The sequence below is a fragment of the Pinus tabuliformis genome, chromosome Q, assembly GCF_031772625.1.
Source record: "Pinus tabuliformis cultivar Carrire ecotype Pingquan chromosome Q, CPIR1, whole genome shotgun sequence".
Classification (NCBI taxonomy): domain Eukaryota; kingdom Viridiplantae; phylum Streptophyta; class Pinopsida; order Pinales; family Pinaceae; genus Pinus; species Pinus tabuliformis.
This window is the reverse complement of record NC_142296.1, coordinates 1,173,978,024-1,174,003,481: the sequence shown is the minus strand read 5'-3', so window position 1 is coordinate 1,174,003,481 and position 25,458 is coordinate 1,173,978,024. Positions and strand designations below refer to the sequence as shown.

At 38.1% G+C, this 25,458-nt stretch overlaps 2 protein-coding genes across 2 annotated transcripts; both read right to left on the bottom strand.

The window, feature by feature from the left end:
* Window positions 1-2,118: 2,118 nt before the first annotated feature.
* On the bottom strand, window positions 2,119-2,652 carry LOC149223869 (uncharacterized). Its single transcript, XM_089388023.1, has one exon. The coding sequence runs from the start codon at window positions 2,650-2,652 to the stop codon at window positions 2,119-2,121; it is 534 nt and encodes a 177-aa protein (XP_089244149.1).
* Window positions 2,653-9,491: 6,839 nt separating this feature from the next.
* On the bottom strand, window positions 9,492-10,211 carry LOC149223868 (F-box/kelch-repeat protein At5g26960-like). Its single transcript, XM_089383421.1, has one exon. The coding sequence runs from the start codon at window positions 10,209-10,211 to the stop codon at window positions 9,492-9,494; it is 720 nt and encodes a 239-aa protein (XP_089239547.1).
* Between the last annotated feature and the right edge of the window lie 15,247 nt (window positions 10,212-25,458).

The following is a 25,458-nucleotide window of genomic DNA, read 5'->3' as shown; positions in this document are numbered from 1 at the left end:
CAAGTGGCCCTAGTGTTGACATGGAACCACCCAAGGGTGACACATGGACTTGAGGTGTAGCATAATCTACCATATAGTAGTTGCATGGTGATGCTAATGTGACATCAAGGGTAAAAAGATTCAAATGATCATATGTGGATGATCCAAACTTACATTTTAATAAAGTTAATATTCTTGGAAAGCTCTAGATGAGCACAAGTGAATGCATCTAATAAAAGAGCTGAATTAACTAAAATAAATATGAAATTTACTACCCATATCCTTAATTAGGCATTAAGGGATTAGTTAGTGTTAAATCCTTCATAATATATAATGATATGTGGTATATTATTCATAAAGAATATTCTCATATGGAATGAGAACTTTACAAACTAACTTTGCAAAGTATTGCTAATCCATGCTAGATTTTCTCTAATGTATTATATCTAGAATACTAATTGTATATAGAATTTAATGAGGATTTTCATCTATGGATGATAATTGCTATTCTATTTCTTTAATGAGAATGGTGTTGAAGAACTACATAAATTTATAATCTATTACATTGAAAAATTATTTGAGTTGGACCACACCATAACTCATTTTTTACCTTTCAAGTCTTCATTTTACACAAGCCCTTGCAACATCATGTTCATCCTTTCCATTCCTTGTTTCAATAAACTACGTGTTGGATTATTATCTCTTATGAAGTTATCTAAGAAAATAAAAACACCATTTTGATTTGAATTACCCACACACCTATCACATCAAATCAAATGTTTTGTGAATAATATCCCACTCCTTTGAAATATTCATAGATTAAACTGAAGAAATGTAGAACAAACAGAGTATACACAAATGGTACTCATTAACCAGGTCAAGTGATTTTACAATGATATTCATAACATCCTTGTTGACCTCTTTCATGCCCCTACAAAACATGCATGAATATAGAAACCTAAACATACAAGTCAACCATTAGAAAACAAAGCATAGAACACATAAAAATCTCATTTAATGATAATGACAGTACTTTCTATTTATCTTTTCCTTTGTTCATTAAATGTGTCATTCCACTATTAAGATTCCACTTAGTGCAAATACTTCATAAAATTGTTTAACTTGAGAAGATTACCACATGAACTTGTGAGAGTGTTGACATATTTAAAACTTTAATTTTGAAACATTTCCTTAGATTCTAAAATGTGGATCTCGTCCTTAAGAAAGTTAAATATTTTAGATGGCACATTTAAAGAATTTAACACATTCATATATTCCATGTCACTATAACATTAACAATCTAACATCTGTGGAATACCTAGAAAAATTATATGGAATAGTGTTAAATTGCAATATTTAGGGCATCTGGTTGGACATCCACATATTTTGCTAAAACTCACCACTTTGAGATTCATTCTACATATGTCTCCTTATTTGAATTTTAGTTATTATTATTTTAGGAATAAATTTTCTATAATTGTTTGTTTTCCTTTCATAAAAACCTAAGATATGTAAATTAAATATATATAAAGGCAATGGCCTTGGATAGAGAAATAATCAACTGTTTTACTTGATTTCATTAAAATACCTTGATAATATAGTCCGCCACCATTTAAAAATAATAGAATTTAAATAATTATTTATAGTTATAATGTTTAAATACGTGTAGAATGTAAAAGGAGAGAGTGATTAAAAGTGTTCACATGTTTCTAATAGTAAACAACATTGGCCTTAAAAAAAGTCATGTAAAATTTATTTTTATATATAATTTACTTTCCCATTATTATTTTTTTAAAATTATTTCCATTTTATAATATTTTTTCACAAATTTTCAAGTTCATTATTAAACATTGCATAATTAAAGTTTAGTTTTGTTTTTTTTTTTTTTTTCCACTGGAAAAATCCGTAATTTTAATTATTTTAAGAAAATTACATATAGTAGATGCAGTTAGCATATGCTGTAGTGTTCAAACAAAATCCACCACGCAGGGTGATTTGTCAGAGCATAAACAAAAATATGAGATTGGTCATATATGAGTCTGGCTGTATAGCCTGTTCGAGATCACGCAGGATCTATCTGCAAAAGGTATGATATCCATATCTATGTACAGTTAATCAACAAAGACAAAAATACTATAATTACTGCCTGCTACCGGGACTGTTGTCCCGCTGTTCTCTCTGATCTATGTATGGCCTATGGAAAAATCTAAATTCTTCAGTCCCCTGCTGCTCCACAATTAGCCATTCTCCTCTGGGAAGTATCGCGGCCTCTTTGGATAATTTGTCAGCCTCACTGTTATGTTCTCTGTAAATGTGTAGACAGGAGAAATGATTAAATGCTGCCTTGAGTGTATGTGCATCATATAATATATTGCTGAGAGTGTGTGTATGACATATAGTGGCATTATTGATCCAATTAACAACAGCCATTGAGTCCCCGAAAATATTAAGATTTATATACTGATGTGTCAAAGAGTAATGCATTAGATTTCGAATGGCCAAGAGCTCTGCATAATTATTTGATCCTCTGCCAAATCCCATTTTCACAAAGTATCTATGGTGTTCATTGATATGCAGAAAAAATCCACCCCCACAGCCAGTTTGATTTGCAGCCCCGTCGAAAAAATCCCAAGGGGTCGCTTTATCGATGATGGGCTGTGGCTGTATCATCATGGTTCGAGTGGGTGGGGGGTCAGGTAGTTCTTGATATGCGGCAATGATGTTTGCTTCTGTACGGGGCCAACACACAGCATGTTCCTCGAATATATATCAATTCTGCGCTAACCAAATGTGCCAGGTTGCCACGAGGGGAAGGTTAAGGAGCTTGGAGCCCGAGTGGTAGTGATTCCAGGCTGACCACGCACCAGTAATGTCATCCCCATTCTAGTTCCCCGTAATGCCAAAATGAGTTGAGATGTTGTTCCATAGTGCACGAATTGCTGAGCAATGAAGGAAAATGTGGACCGAAGTCTCTGATGCCGCTTTGCAGAAAGAACACCAGGATGGTCCGTAGATGGATCTGTGTGTAAGGTGTTTGCCTGTGGGAATGATATCTTTGAGAACACACCAGAAAAATAATCTGGTGCGTGGGGGGGCATTCAGCTTCCAAATGTCACGCCACCACGATGGCGATGGATCAGGTCTTCTGTGTATAATAAGAGCGCTGTACCCAATCTTAGGTGCGTAGATACCATTGTTCGCCTTACACCAAATAAGTTCGTCCGGTCCTTGTTTGATGCGGATATGGGATTCGTTTAATGCAAGAACATAATCACTCCATTCCTGATGCCACTGCGGTGGAAGGTCAAGTTGTTGAGCCGATTTCCAAGCTTGAGTGAAAATGTCTGTACGCTGTTGATCAGCAATATGTGAAAAATTCCGGATGTCACGGTCATGAAGAAATGAAATGAGTTCTCCGTTGAGGATGTGTCTGCCCCCACTATCAATCCATGGATCCAGGCCAATCCTGCCCAGCGTTCCATCGTTTATTCTCCAGACTAGATTATCTCGGATGAGGGGAAGGGAGTGTATCAGAGCCTTCCATATTGATGAACATCCCTTCGTTGTCCAGGATGGTAATCTAGCCCAATCCAAAATATTCTGAGGCCAAATGTATTTGTGATAGGATACTTGTGCCCATAGGTTTTGACTGGTCAATAGCGTCCAACCCATCTTAGCAACAAGAGCCATAGCGAAGTCGGGTAGGTCTTTGAGACCCCAGCCACCCCATTTTTTGGGCAAGGTGATTTTCTTCCAGCTTATCCATGCAAATATTCTTTTGTCATGATTTCCATTCCAGAGGTATCAGCTACACAATTGTTTCAATCGGCCCAGAATATTCCGCGATATCCACACAAGTGCCATCCAGAAGACCGGGGTAGCCTCTAAGACAGACTTAATGAGTACCAATCTGCCAGCCCTAGATAGGTATCTGAAGCTCCAGCCAGAGAGTCTTTTTTCCAATTTGGCGACCAACCATACCCAATCAGCAATTCCTTGACAGGTAGGTTTTAGTCTGAATCCCAAATATTTGAGTCCTCTATCCAGGGGGAGAACATTATAGGGAAATACCTGAAGGGCTAGCTAGGATTCCTGTACTGAAGTGCGAGAGCAAGTGATAGAGGATTTAGTCTGATTTGGAAGCATACCCGTAGCAGCAGAAAAAAGTAGAAGGATCTTTGAAAAAGACCGAGAGTCTCGAACACTGCCATCAAGTAGGATAAGTACATCGTCCATGAAGAGCAGATGTGTGAGGTAACATATATTAGATATGCGAAGGCCCCGGACATCTCCAGATCTCTTTGCAGAGTCTATGAGACGACTTAGGCCTTCCATGACCAGAAAGAAGAGCAGAGGAGAGAGAGGGAAACCCTGTCTCAGACCCCTTTCGGAATGAAAAAAGGGTGAGGCCGATCCATTTATGAGGATGCTGAAAGTAGGGGAGGAGATACAGGCCATGATCCATGAGATGTAGGAGTGAGGAAAACCCAGGTGGATTAGGATCATTTTGATATAGAGCCAGCTGACCTTGTCAAATGCTTTTGAGAGGTCAATTTTGAGGAGGATGCCTTTTAGGTGCTTGGACCATATAGAATGTATAACTTCTTCGGCCAGGCCTATGGCCTCATGAATCTGTCTAGATTCAAGGAAAGCGAATTGTTGTGGGGCAATGGACCTGGAGAGGATTGGTCTAAGACGATTTGCAATAGTCTTAGAAATGATTTTGTAGAGGCAATTGCACAAAGAGATAGGCCTGTAGTCATCAAAGGATTCAGGGGTATCAGTTTTAGGAATGAGAGAAATGAAGGTAGAATTGATGGCATGGTAGATGGATCCTGAGGTTCTGCTCTCCTCCACCACACTCAGAAGGTCCTGCCCCAGAACATCATAGAAGGCTAAATAAAATTCAATGGTCCATCCATCCGGGCCAGGGCTCTTATCTTTTTTGAACCACTTCAGTACTCCTTCAAGCTCCCCAGTCGTAACCGGATCATTTAGAGCCTCCACATCCTCTTCCTCAACAAATCTCGGGAAGTGATTTGCCACATTGATGATATCAGGTAGATTAACTTCACGGGGACACTTGTAGAGGTCCCTGAAGTGGGAGATGCCCAGATGAGCGAGCTTGTTGAAAGTATCTGCCATTTCTCCATCTGGTGTGGGAAGCTTCCAGATAGTATTTGATACTTTCCTGCCCTTGGCGAAGCTATGGAAGAACTACGTGTTATCATCCCTAGCTTGAATCCATAATGCCCTACTCCTCAATCTTATGGATTCCTCTCTCTCTTTGAGAATTTTTTCTTTTTGATTCTCCAATTCAATCAGCCTGCATTTGTCTGCTGCTGTGATGAACCCCAACCCCCTATCATCGGTGAGAGAGCATAATTCAGCTTCAATATGGGTTAGTTGTGCGATGTCTCGAGCCTGTTTCTCCTTTGCCCATGCAATAGATAGATGCTTAATTTCCGAGAGATTTCTGCATAATCCTTTAGCAAGTGATTTTGATCCATTGATAGGGTGAGAGGACCAGTAATCAGTTATCATCTTGATATATGATGGGTCCTTCAGCCAGGTATGATTAAATTTGAAAGGTGCTTTGGGCTTTTTGAAGGGACCCTGAATCTCCAGGTATATTGGTGAATGATCCGACCATCCCCCCGAGCCAACCCATTGTTTGTAATGTTGCAGTCGCTGAAGAAGTGCATCCTTCATAAGGAATCTGTCAAGTCTACGGGCTAGTGCAACGTCCCCCACCCGCCTGTTCCTCCAAGTGGGAAGTATCTTCTGCATGGGGATATCCACAAAATTTGATTGTTCAAGCAGATTGGTCATGAAGTCAGTAATGGAGTCAATTTGTGCCGCCGATCCCCATGACTCCCTGAAACCCAAAGAGAAATTGAGGTCTCCTCCGATAACAACCTGGTCTTCGCTCATTATGGTAAGATGTAGAAGTTTCTGCTAGTACGATTCTCTCTGGTTGCAGGGGGCATATACATTGACTATGCGGAGGTTCATGCCTAGTTCAGCAGAGAAAATGTCAAGCCCCAAATATCCTGATCCCCCCCAAGATGAGTCCACTTTAATAGAGCATGGGTTAATTCCAACGGCTAGACCACCAGAACGACCGACGGCATCAAGGGCAGTGTAGGTCCAGCCAGGAGTCATGGCTTGCATGGCTCGAGTAATCTGATCTGCAGAACAGAGGGTCTCTTGAAGCATGATAATATTAATAGGATCAGATTCAATGAGCCTCTTCATGGCTAGTTTCTTGGAGGAACTAGCCAATCCTCTAAAATTGAAGGATAGGCACTTCATGGGGGAACACCTCTCGGGGTGTGTCCTGCTCTAAGGACCCCGTCAATGGTGGATTGACGACCTGATACAACTTCTGCCCCTGCTTGTTTAATAGCCTTGGAAAGATGAGATTTTCTACCCCTAGTAGGCAAGGTCCCAACCTCTAGCACCGCAATGCCCAGGCCCGAATGTCTGATGGGTGGCTCTTTGGCATGAGATCTGGAGCGGAGGAAATATGTATGAGGAGGGGAGGGTTCCGAGGGCGATTGGGGGGGGGGCTAGCCAGGGGGGAGGAAGGGGTAATAGTGGGTTCTGTGGTGCATATGAGGGGGGGGGATGTTAATGCACAATGAACCATGGAGGTCTGAGAGGTGGAGCCACATTCATTCATAACATCAAAAGAAGTAAATATAGGGAGTGAAAGAGTACCCGAGACCGTACCAGCTTCAGCTGCCGAGCGAGCCCTGGTCCTTGGCGGAGAGGGTTGCCGCAGTCCAGGATCGACCGCAGGTGAGGTTGTCGCTGGGGGCAGTCCCGAAGAGGTAGGTCGAGTAGTAATAGGAGATGCCGTTCTGGTCAGAGCCGGTGTAATCCTCGGAGATTCCTCTGCTTTCTTGATGAGTGGACAATCCTTGATGAGGTGCCCAACTTTGTGACATCGCCTACAACGGAAGGGGACTCCTTCATAATCAAGGATCTGCACCCTGATACATCTTCCCCACTGTAGTGTGATCTGTTCTTCGAGTCCATCACGGGTGTCTAAATGAACCAATATTCGCGCTAGGGTTCGGTTCCTTGATTCAACAAATGTGCGATCGTAATCCAGGTATGTACCCAGAGCATTCCCGATCCTAATGAAGACTTCTTCGGCCCAAAACTGCAGTGGGAGGCCAGACAGGCGCATCCATATCGGTCCGGCTCCGATCTGTTCGCGTTCTGGATCAAAAAGGGGGCTCCATCTTTTGAGGAGGACCGGGGCCATTTCAATATGCCAGTATCTGGCCAGAACCAGATTTGTGTGACTTTCCTTGGAGAAATGAAGGGAAAACCATCCTCTGGGGAGGACATGGACCGTAGGAAGGTCGAATAGAACACCGCCCCAGATTTCCTTCACCCATTGTGTGAGCCGCTTCGCCGAGTATGCCCTGCCCCAGACATGCCCTACCAGTACAGTGTTAGCCATGTCCATGAGGTCGCTGAGAGACGTGGATTCGTCAAACCTAATAGTGATGTCCTTAGACGTAGCCTTGATGCACTTGGTCTTTTTCTTGCAGGTGCGAGGAGCCGACGGGTGGTCCACCAAGGGATTTGTTATACCCTCCAGAGATGAGGGTTTTGCGGGCTTGATTTTAACGGCAGGTGTTTCAAAGCAGCCGAAAGGGCGGGTTCCCGAAGATGATGGAATAGCTACAGAGGGTACCGGCGGGATGGGTGATGGCGCCGAAAGGAGAGGGTAGGAGAGCGGATCAAATGAGGGCGAAGGGGGAGTGTGTGTAGCCAGAAAATGGAGTGAGCCCGGCGAGAGCGGGGGCACCTCAAATTGCGGGGAGTCGATAGGGTTCGTACCTGCAATAGACTGAGAAGTGCAGTGACCGGGCAGCGAGACGGTGGGCGGGTACTGCGGCTGATCCGGTGCATTCGCAGATGAAGAAGGTGTGGACTGGGAGCTAGCAGCGAAACTAGGGTTCCCGAATATAACCTTGTCCGGTGTAGGTTCCTCCGAGTAGTCCACCGCCTCTAGCTCTATAATGTCTGCCATAACTGTCTCCTGAACGGTGACCGAAAGCGACGGGTGGAGAATCCAATGGTGGAGTTGATGCTAGAGTGTCCCAGAGCAGTGACCGCGACGGTGATGCTGTGGGCAATACCTGTAGAAACCCTAGCCGTGTCGGTGCTGCAGTCAATCCCAGTGAAACCCTTTAGCCGAGACCTTCATGTGTGCGCGCCATCCTCTTTTCGTATGGATTTCCATTCATTGCATAATTAAAGTTATTTTATAAATAAATTAATATTTATAATATTTTTCTTTCATTAATCTATAAAATATTATGTCATAAATTTTTAATTTATCAATTATTTTATATGGAGAGTTATATAATTAAACATAAGTTCATTATTTTAAAAATATTTATCATAAATATATTAACAAATAAGTCACCGGACAATATCTTGAGTGGTAGCTAGCATTTGTGTGGCAAAACTATGAAAATGTTTTGGGCTTTGGGTATCAGTCTTGAACTAGTGGAAAAGATAACAACTAATTTTCATAATAACCCAAGCTAATATTTTTTCAATGTTGTTATTGTTTTTATAATAATAATTTAATAATAAAATTATTGTTTAAAAAGATATTAAACTAATATTAAAAAAATATTTATGAAAACATAATGATTTAAGTTTTGTTTATTTAAATTTACAAGTATATAATTTTATAAGAAAAGATATTTTTAATTATCAAATTTATTTAAATTATACTTAATGTATAATTCAATAATAGGTTTTGAGAGAAGCTTGATTGATAGTGGCTTTTAAAATGAGGTGTTATGTGGTAAAAGGTAAGAGGTTCAAATCCCCAATTTCAACTGCCTGCAAAGCATACTAAGCTAGGGCTTAAATTGGCCAAGTTGTTCATTCCTCTAGTCACAATAACTCACACATAGGAACTTCCTAGTAGGAAAGTTGTCCATTCCTCTAGTCACAATAATAACTCACACATAAGATCTCATACATAGAAACCTAAAGGTTATAGTAGCAGCAGGTAGCAATTGCTTATTAGAAGCTAGTGAAAAACCAACTCAATTTTCCATTCCTCTAATATATATATAAACTTCTAGTTTCTAATTCCACCATGAACCATTTGCATCAGCTTTAAAAAAAAAACCTTTTTTCAAAAAAAATATGATTGAAGACCTCCTACACTTAGATGGATTGTGGTAACTAGCTCTTTAAAAAGAAAATTCTCATCTCACACAGAGTAAACAATGTCATACCCAGACCAACTTAAAAATGCAGAAGGAATGACATTGATAACACAGTGTAACTGAATTTCTGCTGAATAACCTATGAAAATAAAAGGAAGACTTTACAATGAAAAAAACCAGCTACTAAGATTATTCTGTGCAATGCATAAAGTTTCCAAAATGGAATTGGGATATTTTCCAACAAAATGAAATCTTGAGTGATATTGTTCATCCACCCCGATTGATCCACTAAATAAACTAACATTCCACAGCAGCACAGATGGCACCATTCTCCAATAAAGGCAAATCGGGTCCTCCGGACCAAATCTGCATCTCGACGTCATAAATCAACACTAACCTGGTAATTCTACTTCTCCCTTGCAGAGCAGTCATGCACCCTTGGACCTGCACAATGTAAATGTAAGCACCCATTGCAACACAGGAGAAATTGAGATTAAAGGTAGGAATAAAGGGAAGTCTAACCCTGCTCCATGAGTCATTCACAGTATCATATTTAAAGAAAGACAATTGAGCTGGATCGCTGCACACCACATAAATATGTGATCCCATCACAGTACAAGCTATCATACGAGCCAAGAATGGCAGGCCCTCCTTGGTCGCGCGCCATGTATTTGTCTTGGGATCATATGAATCCATAGAACTCATATATAAATACTGGCCTCCTGCTGATGAGAAACAGCTGCTTTTTTCACCAACGTTATAACCTCCAATTACATAGAAAATTCCATCCACAGCAGCACCCAAGCAGCCAGATCTCTTTGTGGGCATTTTTGGAATAGGTTTCCATGAATCACACTCGGGAATATACACAATGGAATCCCTACTAGCACGCCTGTTTTTCATGGAGCCTCCTGCAACATAAATCCTACCAGAAATAACACAACAGGCAAAGTGCCTTCTAGGGTTCGTCATGGGGGCCTTACGAATAAGGGATTCTGTCCATGTATCATAAACCATGGTACAACTACGGTTGAGAATGATAACCTAGAATGAAGATCTTTTGATTCAAAACTGCAGGCTGGGCATAAAAAACTGGATTTTCACCCCCAAGATAATACAACAACCATGCATTGCCACACATATTTATCACCATTCGAGGAGACAGTGAGCCTCTCGTCCATACATTTGTGTTCTTATTGTAAATAGCCCATTTGAGACCAGATCTTCCTCTGTAAAATACATGCAACATATTCTCTATTCTACCATTCTTCTTGCGAAGGACATAGTACGCTTCTGATGTCAGAAGTTTGTACCACCCCTGAGACACAGTCATGGAAGCATGCAACGATGAGCGTGGCAACCGACCCAAGCAATCCGCAAGCAGGTCTTCTGGCAATGCAGAAATGTAGGATGTGTCATGGTTCTGATGCGTCTCTTCAGTGTATTTTGGTTGCTTTTTTCTTCTATTTCTGCTTGAAGACTGAGGGTCTGTCCACCATACTTTCAGAGTGCTTCCTAGTTCCCACCCATGGCATCTACCCATTGTGCCTATTCCAGAACTGTATTCAATAGCTGAAAACCGTAACGGTCTTTGATAACCAGAGTATCCATTGCTCACAGGGCCTTTTTATTAGGTTGTTGTCCACTCTGACCTAACCCTTGTGTTTTGGTCGTTATTAATTCATTTTATATTATTAAAATAAATCTACTTTGATTCATTTATTGTAGAGTTTATGGTTTAACAACTATGGTAATTTTGAAAAATGTAATAAATAATAATATGCCAGGTCATCAGTTGGCATACTGGGCATGGAATAATTGAATGAAATAACATCGGATGTCAGCTTACGAGACGCTCACACTGTGTTAGGGTTGATAGGGACTTACAATATTACTTCCACGCTCCCCCCACTTAGGTGATGGGTTGGTAGTCAGTTAAGGATACATCGTACAAGGTGTAACATTAATATACTTTGTACCATTCCATAAAATATAATATACACATTAATGTTTTTAAAACTGTGTTGATATATTAGTTAAGAGTCTAATTTTTATATAATATTTTAACTTAAAATTTCCTTGTAATTTGAAATATAAATAATATTTATTCATCAAAATAATTTTGTAAATACGAGTATTTTGAATAGATAAGAGGATCATTCTTATAATATAAAACAATGTTATCATAATACAAATAATAAAATTAAAAATACATCGGTATTTGGTTAGCTAATATAAGTTTTAGTTTTTATTTAATTATCTAATAATAAAATATATTTAAAACATTTAAAAAATAATTAATAATATAATTAATTTTTTTCTAAAATTTATTTTTTAATTCACATGCCATAAATTTTGATCTTGTTTGATAATTATAATTTGCAAAACAATGTCTATGGGGTCTTAGATAGACTGTGATCATGTGCTTTGTTAAGCATTTTTGATGTGAAGTTACCGTTTCAATTCCCTAATAGATTGGGGTGGTATATTGAACATGATAAAGATGTAGTCCTCCCAAGTTTACAAAAAATAATAATTTGCAAAACGATAATTTGGAAGAAATCCATGTAGAGTTTGATATTTGACACAATTTAAATTGAAATTGTAATATTTTTCCTCTTCTAATGGCTATATTTTATCCTCTATTTAAATGAGTCTAACACTCTTCACATTATCAATTAAGCTTCAAGTCTGGTGAAGGTTTCTCGAAACGTTAGGAAAATCCTTGAAAGTGACAAAATTGTGTGTTGCTTTCAAGGATTTGCCCAACAACTGTGGAAATATACATGCTAAAATTTTATCCCTCTAAGGAATTATAATGTTAAAAAATAAAAAAATTATAGAATAAAAAAGTCTATTTTTGATATGCTTGTAATATGGTTGGAAGGTTTTAGAACAAAATTGTTCCTTTTAGCATAATAAAAATGTTATTTGTGCCATTTAAGAGTAAAAATGTTATTTGTGTCATTTAAGAGTGTTGTATCTATATGGAAAAATGGAGAAAGTTTAAGAAAGTCAAGAAGCATTTTGTAATAAAAACTATTAAAATTAAAAGTAATACATCTATAATATCATTCATTTATAAGTGATGCTCTCTTATAAGTGGAGAGTAAGAATATATAAAATAGTTATTGTACACAAATATTAAAATTAAGGTAATACATATACTTTCTTATTCATCTAGAAGTCACACTTTCCTACAAGTGGAAATTAAGGATATAATAAAGTAGTTATTGTACATTTATGTGTTTGCTAACATGAAGAAAGAGAGTATATTTCTCATAATTACAAATGTTAATGAAAGATAAATCATAATAGCGTGGATTAGGGTTACTACCTTCTCACTCCATTTTACGAGAGTAATGGAAGAGGATGCTTGTAAGGCTATAGCTTTGAAAGGTTTTGGGAACCTCTGTTACATGATCATCTTAGTGGTCGCTAACTAGCATAGATATAATTAGTGTAAGGTTGATGGCTAGAAGTGGAGTACCTTGGTTCATTTGCAAGACACATACACCATGGAAATGTTGGGCATCCTTGCTCATATTGGGTGCACTACAAATCTTTGTAGATCATATTAGTTGGTCAGGCCAAGAGAATTTTGGAAGGGAACTAAGTGAGGAAAGGTAAAGAGGGTTTCCATAGGAAACCTAATCCATATATGTGCACTAATCATGATATACAAAGTGTAAAAGAGAGTTTGGATGGAATTTATAGAGTTGGGTTCTTAAACTACATGTTGACCCAAATAGCTTGTTGTTCCACACTTGGGGGTATTATAGACGGAAAAAAAATCCTTTAAGCACAATATCTATGAAGTACAATTGTGGGATACATTTGTAGGGTGCACATGCGTTGGATCGAATTGGTTCCACTTAGGTTTGGAGGGGCTTGAAAGGGTAATACAAGTCTTATATAAATGGTGGGTGCCTCAATGGTGCTAAAGGATTGATAGCATTCACCAAGAGTGTAATGACATCTATGATTATGCTAAGTTCAGGGTTAGGAACAATAGGGTGCATTGGATTAGCTAGGTGAGAAGAAGAAGAAGATACGACATATAGGAGGTAGGCTTGCAGTAGATTTAGGGGTTGGATTATGTGATCATGTTGGGAAATAGGTAGAAGGATCTATTTACTTAAATTCATAATATATTTGTAATAGAGTGGTAGGTTAGGAGGCTACAACTCTCTTGTTTTATATCCATGACATTCTTCATATAATAAAACAAGGCATCTACCTTAAGTGTCACCCATATATGTGCATTGTGGACTCTTCATGATTGATGGATGCTACTACTCCTTGGTTTTGTTTGTGTTGGCTAAGTACTGAAACATTGACTAAGTGTTAGAATACTATTAGGGTGTTTTAAAGACCACAAATAGATGTATACATATTATTTATTGATGTTGGTTGAGTGGGACTTAGTTGAACTTAACATATTGCATCTTATGGAAATGTTATTGGTAGACATTAAATGAAGATGCATAGTCTGGTCATGGTAGGCACACATTGGCCACACCCTTGCAGTCAAGGGAAGGTAATATCACACAACCTTAATTGCCAAAATGACCTTGGTAGAAACTTCATTTTGCAATGAAATATTTGGGTAGGTTGTAGGTATGTCACAATTGGTATCAATACACACTCTTCACTACTTTCCAAAGGAAAGGTGCTATCAAAGATAACTTGGGTTATCTTCATTACATTTTAGAAGAAATTAGTTTTCTGGAATAAAGTAAGTTTTATTTTGAATTATGTCATAACTCTTCACCACATCTTGATAGGATTGGACGAAAAGAAAAGGTTTTGGAATGAGTTTGGAAAATGAATACAAAGTGAATTCTATATCGAACTAAGTAGGTTCTTTTCCTTTGTACCGTATCAAGATATAAGTTGGGTCACACTAACCTATTTTACACTTTTCAAATACTTGATTTTTATTTTCTCTTATACTATCTTATATAAATCATAAACAATAAATTCAATACCATTTAATTAATTATTCCTTGCATAAGAACCAAGATGCATGCCTCACCTTCTACATTAATATATACACAAATAAGTCTTAATTAACAAAAACATATAATATATTATGTCCATTAAAATTTTAATAGAAATTACCATATAAGAAATACACATAAATATTTACATTAAATCATAAATAAAAATAGAACGCTTATATTAACAAAATTAATCAACTAACTATTGACTAAGGACATTTCTCTTTGCACTAGAAATTATTGTTTGAAGACTCTCAATAGAAGGCCACCCCATAGGGGCTAACAATATCACTCTATCAATCAATCTAATACCCTCTGATACATAAATATTTGAATTATATTCCCATTCCAATCACTAGCTCTCTTTCCCCCCCAAGCCCACACAATCCAAGAGGGTATCCCTATTCTATTCAACTATAGTCCCTTAGGTTAACTCCCTCTAATAGGGACCCAATGTAAGGTGGCCACTCAAATATCTATGCTAGGACACTATAGATGTTCTTATGATAATATTATCTTATATTACACATGTAATTTAGCCTCTATAAGGTTCTCCTTCTCCCTTTGGACAACCATGCAATTTGGTAACATGAATAGGTAGGAATGAATGGCCAAGCATTCTCTCAACTCACAAAATCCTCACATTTGTGTGCAAGGATTTTAATGTGTGTTTAAATTGACACATTAAATTCTCAAAATAAATCCTCATATAGCCTAAGGTTTACTTTCCATATATTCGAAGCACTTTAACTTATAAAAAAAAATATTTTTCTTATGACTTTTGTTTTGAGCCTTGTGGTCCCCCTTGATCCACTCTCATTCTCCTCTCATGGAGTGATATCTTCCCATACTCTTGTCATCCCCTTATCATGTAGCCAAAAATGTATTTTACTATTATCATTATGTACAATATTTACATTACATAGTTGGTCTCTTGGCCATATCATTTGAATCACCAACCTATGTCTTGGTTATGTACAATTTGCGTTACAAAATCAAAGGTATTAAAACCTTTGTCCAACAAGTATCCAAGTAAGTTGTTTACATAGAAAATACAAGTTCTTTGTTGTTTTCAAGTAGTAGGCTTGAATATTGAAGTAAAAGTCACTTTAAAAAGTGATTATGTAGGAGTCACTTTAAATAGTGATTATGATTAGAAGACAAAAAATGACATACTCAAAGGGTGAAAAAGTCCTCTTTGACTCATCTCATGAATACTATGTCGAGTTTCATGCAAGAAGGTTCATAAAGACATAGTAAGTACTTCTCTCTTTGGAGAAATCAATAGATTAGTTAGTTGGATTCATCCAAAGTTAGTCAAGAAATGTAGAGGAAGTCACCACCAATGTTAAGTCCTATAACAAAGCTACCCCTCTAGTGCTTACAATTTTTAAACAAGGCTTGATAGTCAAATATTTTTAATTCAACCATTCAATTGAATTAACAAATATTGTCTTTCCATCCATGCATAATCATTTATACCAATCTGCATGCTCTAATAGACATAGAAATAAACCTATTTCTTGAGAAAATGATCAAGGAATCAACCTATCATTTTCACACAGGAGAATGCCATCCCTCACTACAGATCTAAGAAAATTATCAACATATCAAACACTTAAAATACATGAACATGCATTATAAAGAAACTTTAGGAATTTAACTTACAAATGCATAACAAAAATTATAAGAAAAATTACAAAACATTCAAGCATTTCAATAAAGAAACCTCATACACTAGTGCCCTATAGACATGTAACATTTTTGAGAGCTACACATTGAATTCCATAGGGGAAATATTTAATTTCATTGTTCTAAGCTAAATGCATTCATTTAAAATTAAAAAAAATTGCCTAATTGAAGGTGTCACTTTGATTTTCTACCCAACCTTAGACTCACTACAACCAGAATCACTTGTAGTAGTCAATCCCAATCCTGACCCATGATTTAAGGGAAATTTTATTCAATAGATTTTAGTAGGAGGTCATACTCAACTCAAATAGGAAAATGATCACTTAAAAAAATAGGTGGTTTACTAAATCTTTAGCAAGCACCTTGAGTGGTTTCTTAGCTAATTCCTAGCAAGCACTCATTCCTAGATTCCTTAGAATTTCTTGAGCTTCTCTAGGATAATAGACACAATGCCCACAATTTCATTTATCAGAGAATTCCATTCCCTCAACCTTACATGCATTTCCAACACTTCTCATGTTCTTCTCTGAGAGAAAAATCCAACCCCAACAATTCTATGCAAATTCCCTTTTATATTTTATAAAGGGTATCTCTTCATGCTCCTCTTGGAAGCTTCTTCTAATTTTCTTGATAACTACACTATATATTAGATAATGGTGCTAGCTAGCTCCACACATGTGTCTTTTCCTCTTCCTCATTAGATCATGAATTTGTGGTCCCACTCTTCAAGCCTATTTATAAAAACATTTCAATTATAATTCAAAGTATTATTACACTACAAAAATAAGGGGGAAAGCATACCAGGTTTGTCATACCATGGACATGTGGGGCATCCTTTCTCATATAGGGTGCACTAAAAATATTGGTAGCACATATTAGTTGGTCAGACCAAGAGAATTTTGGAAGGAAACTTCATGAGGAAAGGAAAACATGGTTTCCCAATGAAAACTCATCCATATATGTGCATTAAGCATGAGAGAAAAAGTGGTAAAGGGAACATTCTGGATTTTATAAAGTTAGGTTCTTAAGCTACAATTGGTCCTAGGTAGTTGGGTGTTCCACACTTGGGGGATACAACGAAGGGAAAAAATGGCTTCAAGCACAAGTATCCATGAGGTGGAATTATGGGATACACTTGTATGGTGCACATCCATTTGAAAGACTTGGGAACACTTCAATTCACTTAGACACACTTGGATCCAATTAGACTTAGAGGTGCTTGCAAGTGTAAGAGATGTCTTGCATAATGGTGGGCGCCTTGAATATGATAAGGCATTGATAATCATTCACCAAGAGTGTAAAGGAGGTCCATTGATTGTGCCTTACAGTTAGGAATAATAGAGTGAATTGGATTGGCTCAGTGAGAAGAAGAAGAAGATATGACCTATTAGAGGTAGGAAGTTGCTTTAGGAAGTTACATATTGGTTTTCTTTGTGTTGTCTGTGTCTGCCTGCACTCCATGTATAACCAATCTCTTTCACCAAACTTCTTCTCGATATTCCTCGAATCTGGTAAGTGTGTTTTGCATGTTATTCACTGTTTAGTAACTCTCTCGATTTTTATGCATTCAATCCTGGACTCGAGCCAACTTTTTTTCAAGATGTATTCTACAGTTTGATGAGTTAAGTCACAATCAAGATATGTAACAACATGTTAGCCTAATGATGAGTTTGCATAGCTTCAAAAGTCTTGAACTGTTGGCTACAACAATTTAGGATTTTTTTTTACAAAAATGAAAACCAAAATTTGTCCCTAAATTGGATCTCTTAGTGTCATGCCTTAGCAATCCTAGACCTGCAACCTCCATATCCGACCAAATGATAATAGATCTGCAACCTAATTGAAATGTTAAATCATATGTGATCAAAGATAAGAAACTAAGTATGATTCACAATAAATAAATAATGTAAGTAAGGACCCTCTTGGATTGAAATGACGTCCCATCATGCTATGGATGATGACTTCATATCTAGGCAGAGGGTAGTACGTGTTCTTGACATGCACCCTCCCTCTCTAGGAAGGTCAATCTTTGTAATGATCATTGTGCAACTTCCCTTGGATCTGTCTAAACTGTAGGGGTTGGTGTTCTTTTTGCATGACCATCTCCTTCCCTAGAATGTAATGTTTCCATTGTCGGAAAGCCTACATGATGGAGTGCATATCCTAACATAGGTGGGGTATTTCTTAATAGTGTCAGAAAGTGTCTCATTGGGATAGGCCACTAGATGCCCTTGTTAGATGACAATTGCAAAAATAACATATTCATAGGTGTTTATCTCAATTTCAAGTGGTTGTTGCGGGTTTGGAAATGTGGGTAATGGTATAGAGTAGAGGTGACTTCAACTCAACAGACTCCTTCTATTGGGAATCAAACTAGAAGAAATTTACTTTTGCTTCATCCTTAGTAACTTGACTCAAAGGCCAAGTGATATGAGAGAATCCAAAGACAAAACTCTCATGGAAATTGGCAAGGCCCAAAAAGCTACGAAGCTCTATTAGAGTGGTCAGGGTTGGCCAATCCAAAATGACTTAGATCTTATCTAGATCCACATGCATGCCTTTATCATCAATGATGTAGCCCAATAATTGGACCTGGCTGAAGCCAAATGTGCATTTCTGTAAGTTGTCACACAATTTGTGCTAATGCAGGGTTTGAAGGACCTACTGAATATGTTGCAATTTCTCTTCCCAACTCTTGCTGAAGATGAAGGTGTCAACCAAATAAAAAACCATGAATGAGTTGGTGAAGGGCCGTAGAATGTCATACATCAACCTCATAAAAGTATCAGGGGCATTTTTCAACTCGAAGGGAATGACCAACCATTCAAAAAGGCCATCTTTGGTTTTGAAGGCAACCTTCCATACATCTGTGGGATCTATTGGAACCTAGTGATAGCCAGAATTCAAATTGATCTTGCTGAAATCCTTGACCCCCTTAAGCTAGTCCAAAAGGTCATCAATCCATGGGATTGGATAACTGTTCTTGATAGTGATCTTGTTTAGTGCTTGATAAACAATGCAGAGCCTCTAGGTTCGATCCTTCTTCTATACAAGTAAAATCGGGTTCCCACAAGGTGAGGATATTGGTCGAATGTGCCATTTTTGCAACAACTCCTGGATTTGTCGCTCGATCTCTTCATTTTCCAAAATGGAGTGGAAGTATATCATCCCATTAGGTGTAGGTTCTCTAAGAGTCAGATTGATCAAATGCTTGACCTGAATGTGCAAAGGTACCCTTGTGGGCGAGGAGAAGTTTTCCATGTATTCTTCCACGACATTATCCACCTGCTTCTACTGCATGGATGAACCCTTCCTGGGGGCCATTGATGTGGACATGATATTCCCCTTAATTTGAGAGCGAATAAAAAAGAAAACAATTTTTCTAGTATAGGAGATGATCTTACTATATTGCTTAGCAGATATCAAAGAGATGGTGGTAGGTGGGGCTACTTCTGGTATTCTGCATAACAACCCAAAGAAATAATAATAATGCGAGGACTCGACTCATACAAAATATGATGCTTCCACAAGTATGATTGGCCTAATAATACATCACAAACTTCAAGAGGAGCAATGTCACACAATACCTCATCCATAAAGGGTTTGATGCTATAGGGAAGACAACATTGCTGGCTGATGCAAAGATCTCATCCTTAGTGGAGCCACCTAATGATGTATGGCTATAGGTGTGGTGTGGTCAGTAGGCCCAACCGTTTAATGACCTTTTCTAAGATGATGTTCTTTTGCTTCTCACCATAGACAATGAACTACAGTGGAGACCCCTTCACCTACATCTGCAAGTGGAAGAGACACTCCCCTTCTTCTGGATCTTCGGGCTCAATCTTCTTGATCTTGGTGGTGGCAATAGTGATGATAGGCTCCACAACAATAATCTACTTCCCTTTGTCATTCCCCTTGTTCGGTTATGACTTAGAGTCAGAACATGCATTTGACTCTAAAGTCTTCATCTTGGCCACCAGTGACTACTTGGTTTGACTCCCACTTGTGTTGTGAGTGGGGATCTTATGGAACTCACACTACTTTCCCATATCCTTATTTTTCTTCATGGTGTTTCTCTTTTATTGCAGCTTCAGTGGGTTTTCCTGGGTCACCCTACCTTGGCTTTGTCCTTTGTTTTACGATTTTTGGGCACTTTACATTTTCTCGGATTTGCAGATCCAAAATATTGCTTCTTCTTTTTAAATTTCAGCTTAATCTTTAAAGTCTATCAATAAGCGACACCAAGCGAGGAGATGTCTAGGAACTCCATCTCATCTTGAATGTATTTTTGTAGACAACTGCGGTACTTGAGTACCAAATGCTGCTCAGAATCCTTGATATCCAACTTTGTGTGAAGGGTATGCAAAATATTTGTGAACTATGACATGTCTTAGTCCCTTCTTTGCCATAATCTAGTCCACTTTATGTACTTATCTTCATAAATCTTGAGAGGGTAATACTATTCCTTGATGGTGTCTCAGAAATAATTCCAAGTGCGTGCGGTTAAAAATAACAAGAATTCCCTATCGTCCCTCTGCTCACAATAAGTTTCCCACTAGTCCTTGACATAGCGGGTGGCTTTGAGGAGCGCAAAAGTAATCTTCTCCCTATTGGAAAAATCATGAATTGAAAAATATCCTTCCAACAAATTTAACCATTTATCTACTACATTTTCATCTATCTGGCCTTCAAATATGAGAATGTAAAAGTTGACTTGTACCTTAAAAGGAGTGGCACCTCCAAGGTCAGGGTTGGATGAATATGCATTGATTATGGCTATTTTTCGAAGGTTCTGGGCCTCAAAACAACTTTCGAAGTTTAGGACCTGAAAAACTACCAAAAATAGTAAACTATGCTACAATTAAGGAAACTGAAAGAAACAATGGTGGGGTTCCAAGTGGAAATGATGTTCTTTCCCTTGAACAAAATGGGATGATCATTCCCAAAAGCATTTTTTTCAAGAGATTTCTTAAAAAAAAACATTTGAATTACTAATTTTTATTGTGGTGTCAGAAACCTCCACACTACTGCTTATATTTACTTTTTTTGGTACTAAAACTCCTTGATCTTTAGAAGGATCAATATTGAGCTCTGAAATTTTTATCTCTTTTTGGAACTTGACCTCATTGAGAATAACTAGAAGAGGGTCCTCCTTCGATATTATATAAAGATCAAAATTGGTTCCCTCCCACCATCTTAGTTTTTGACTAGGTTTCTTTACTTTGTTCCTCCCAACTTTGGGTCCATTTTTGATGGAATGTCTGGTCTCATAACAAGCTATACAATGAAAGGAAATATTTTCATAATCAATTTTTTGCATCCATAAGTGACCAGGATTAGTTAACTTCCTTTCAGCAGGAGAACCTTTGCTGAAATCCACACAAATGTGAGCATATGTGGGCTTTAGGTAATATTTTGTATCTTTGTTTCAATAATAAAATCTGCCCAAGGCATTAGCAATTTTATTCAAATAAACAAGATTCCACATATGTAAAGGAAGTTTGGGGAACCTTACCCAAATTGGAAAAGTCGAGATTGATGTTGTAAGAGGGTTGAAGGAGGGGGACCAAGGCTATAAAGAGAACCCTACACTACCCCATACCCGTGGACAAGAATTAGAAATAAACGCTCGGTCTCCAACCTTTTCAAATACAATGATAAAACAAAATATTTCCAGATGGTAGATATTAAAATCATCAAAGATTAAGGTCTCCCATTGCTAAAAAATATGAGAATGGAGGTATATGAGTCTCGACCATCGACCATCGACCATAAGTGATCCAAGAATTTTTCTTCTTCTTATAGATGCATCAGAATTACATATAACAGAGCACTTAAAAAACCATGGCAGATAAGAATATAAAATGAATATAAAAGAGACATAATCATGCATGAGATCAAGACACAGAGAATTGATTACAAAGTTCATCCAGTTTGGACTACATCTTCGGGCCCTGCTCAATAGTGGGGAGGCCTTCATTAATTAAATGACATGAAAAGAGAGAATTACAAGAAGATTTTACATAACACCCTTATACTTCCAATCTGGAAGATAAATAAAAAATGGAGAGCCCAACTCTAGAGACAGATAACACCATTGACTTCCTGGTGAAAAATCGTGTAGAATCGCCTATCGAAATGCCCAATTATGATAAAAGGGATTTCTGCACCTTCTCGGAACCTTATGATTTGTGAGGTAAGGTTTTGACCACCTGCTAGGAGTAGGTGCTACTACTTTGCTCTGTAAATATACACTATTATCTGCTGATCTCCCCCTTTCGCTGTGCGGATAGCCCAATTTATATTCTGGTGGGTAGATACTTTCATAGATTGGGAAGTTTCAACAAATGACAAGTTTAGGCAGGCAAGTTGTTTCAAACAAAGATTGTCAGGCCTGTAATAATATGAAGGTAACAAACCTATCATACATGGAAAAACCACCATTGAACAGTTCAAACAGACTGTTTCATTTTAAACCTCAAACCGATAGAATAATACAAAGAATCAACATATTCCCTGAACCCTGCAACTTTATCATTGATAGCCACAGTCTATCGACGTTGATATCCCATCACAAATAGAAATCGATAGAACCATGGTGATTCTCCATCACGGACGTTTCACTGTATGATGTGTGATGTGTGAACCGACGGAACCAATGGAACTATCAATTGAAACCCATAACTGTATCGCATCCGGGATACATCGTATATCACAATTGGTGGAGCCAAGGGGTACATATATAACGAGACTTTGCACTATGCAATATACGATTGTGATATCACAATCACAACCTGATCCTACTGGGGGCCGATTCTGTACTGCTGCACCTTGCGATGTGCGATATGTTATTTATTGCATCACACCCCTTCCCAGCTTGGGGGTCGATTTATAACCATTTTTCCTTGTGATTATGATTATTGCATCGCAACGTGGTAATGCTGGGGGCTGATTCGTGAACCTATAACTTCTATCAATATTTGAAATGTGGGGCCAATGGCGACCTGCCACTTGGCGCTTCCCCATTCGCTAAGAATTCTACCGCATCATCTTCTCATGCCATGTGTCAAAGTCAAACTTTAACTTTGACTTTCCCTAATTTCTCCATATGAGCTCGGATTCAAGTGTCATTCGCACCGTTGGAATCAGGATGATGATGACTTCGATCTGAAGATAAGTTTATCTAGATTCTGCCACTTTTAGATTTGAGCCTTTTTACCATGCCATTGGTACTATTTAAAGATCCACTTGGATCAATCCTCCTGGATCAATCCTCCCCACTAAGAGATTCAACTTTTGGTCCTCCAAAAGCATTAAATAATCTGAAACTGCTCTGTACATTGTCTGCACCATAGGTGTCTTAACAGGTCATCCTTCCTTCTCCTTCACCTTTGTCCTTCAAAGCCATAAGTGATGAGCCAACAACTGCATCCCCTACAAACTTGTAGTATGATATCTTGCAAATTACATGTTTCACTATATGAACAAAAATGAGCCAAGCATCCCATACTTGCCATGAGTTTATAACACATACTTTGTGGTCGATTTTACATAAAAATGGAAACAATACTCCAGCTATCAATGCAAGGCCAAACATCATTGTTGCTTCAACAAGTGATGGAAAACACATCATCATTGCAACACATGATTTTACAAAAATAAGGCCATGACACTATTGTTGCTTCAACAAGTGATGGAAACACATCATCACTTTCACAGTTTAAAGTGCAACACAAAATAAGGCCAAACATCATTGTTGCTATAACAAGTGATGGAAAACACATCATCACTTTTAAAATTTAAAATGCAGTGCATGATTTGAAAAAATAAGGCCATGGAATTCTACCACACCTATAAGAACCATCTCTCCATTATCAAAGTGACTGGGTCATCTCTTTGTGGTGCCTTCACTGGTCGAACAACTGTTTCACATGGTTTATGCACGAATGCTTTGTTCTTGTGACACTGCTCTGGATGGAGCCTCTAACACGTGGCCCTTTGATGGCCACCTATGTTGCAATGACTACAATAAGCCTTCTTCTTCCAGATCTGCTTTACCTTCTTCTTTTCATGCTATTGGGAGGGTCTTTCAAGCCTCATCCTTTTTCGTGCTGCTATTCTCCTCTAGCACTCAACAAACACATGGTTATGCAATCCGCAAAAACTGCAAGTTCTTCTATGCCATGATCTCTGTTCATTATTAGGAATACAATTGCAATTAAAATGAACATTATCATACTGAGACTGGTTATACCTTTCTTGTTGGTCTCTGGTATGATCATGGGAATGAGAGCTTGCCTCAACTCTTTCTCTACAATGCATACTTCCATAGGTTGATGGTGATGTGTTCCCATAATCTTGTTCTAACATCTTTGAGCACTGTCCTTCAATGCACCCCAACCTTGCAAATCACGGTCTTTGCCAACCTCTAATGGTTGAGTTATGCCTTGTCTATTAACACCAAGTCCTTTTTCTTCCTTGTACCTCATCTTGGTAAGGAGTCTCATGTTTGTCCCTGTAATGGGTATCTCCACATTTCCAACATAAATTATACTATGTGAAGATGAAACTGAAGAGAAATCAACATCTTTTACCTCCACTGTTGATTTGGAAAGAAATTATGAGGGCTTCTCATCATCTATCGTTGATGGTTCACTGGTTGTTTTGGCGCATTCCCCAACCTCCTTCCTGACATATCCAAGTCTTGTATGTCAGGGTAATTCCTCTACTTGGATGGGGTTTATGATGCCCTAGCCATTAATGTCGAGGCCCTTTCCCTGATACCCCATTCTCTTTAATAGTTTGGACCCGATTCCTGTAGTATGGTTTTCAAAAATGGCGAAATCATCATTAGGAAACATACATGGAGTCGAAGAATTTCTTTTTACCTCACGGGGGTCACGTTGCAACTTTTCCAAGGCCTCATCCTTAGCTTGAAACTGGTGTAGCAACCTTTGTTTCTCCTCTTTCTCTTCCTATAGAAGCCTCCTTAATTCAGAAATCTCTACTTGAAGACTCTAGTCGTTGCACTTCAATTCTTCCAGGGCCTCATCTATGGCTCACAACTGAAGCTGCAATCATTGCTTCCCCTCTTTCTCTTCTTGTAGTAGACTTCTTAATTTAGCGTTCTCTTCTTGAAGTATCTGGTTAATATCCTCATTCAAGGAAGGTGATGAATAAGATGCATAAGCACCGAAGATGTGGATGACGCATCACTCACCGATCTCTCTATCTCCTCCTCTCTTCTCTTCTCATATGTTCCATACATGATGTCCACCATTTTGGACATCTGCAGGAAGGTCTCATGCATTACTTTATCATTCTCCATCGTTCCACACTCGGTCATTCACACTCGCAATTCTTAATAGGAACAAGACCGCTTCTCTTCCTAACAAGCTTCAACATCCGTCATGTCTCCTCTTCGTGATGCACATCCTTTGAGGCTTATTACTTGTTAGCATACTCATGCAATTCACATCAACTAAGCCCTGCTCTGATACCACTTGATCCATTATTTTTTTTTCTTATAAATGCATCAGAATTACATATAGCAAAGAAATTAAAAATTA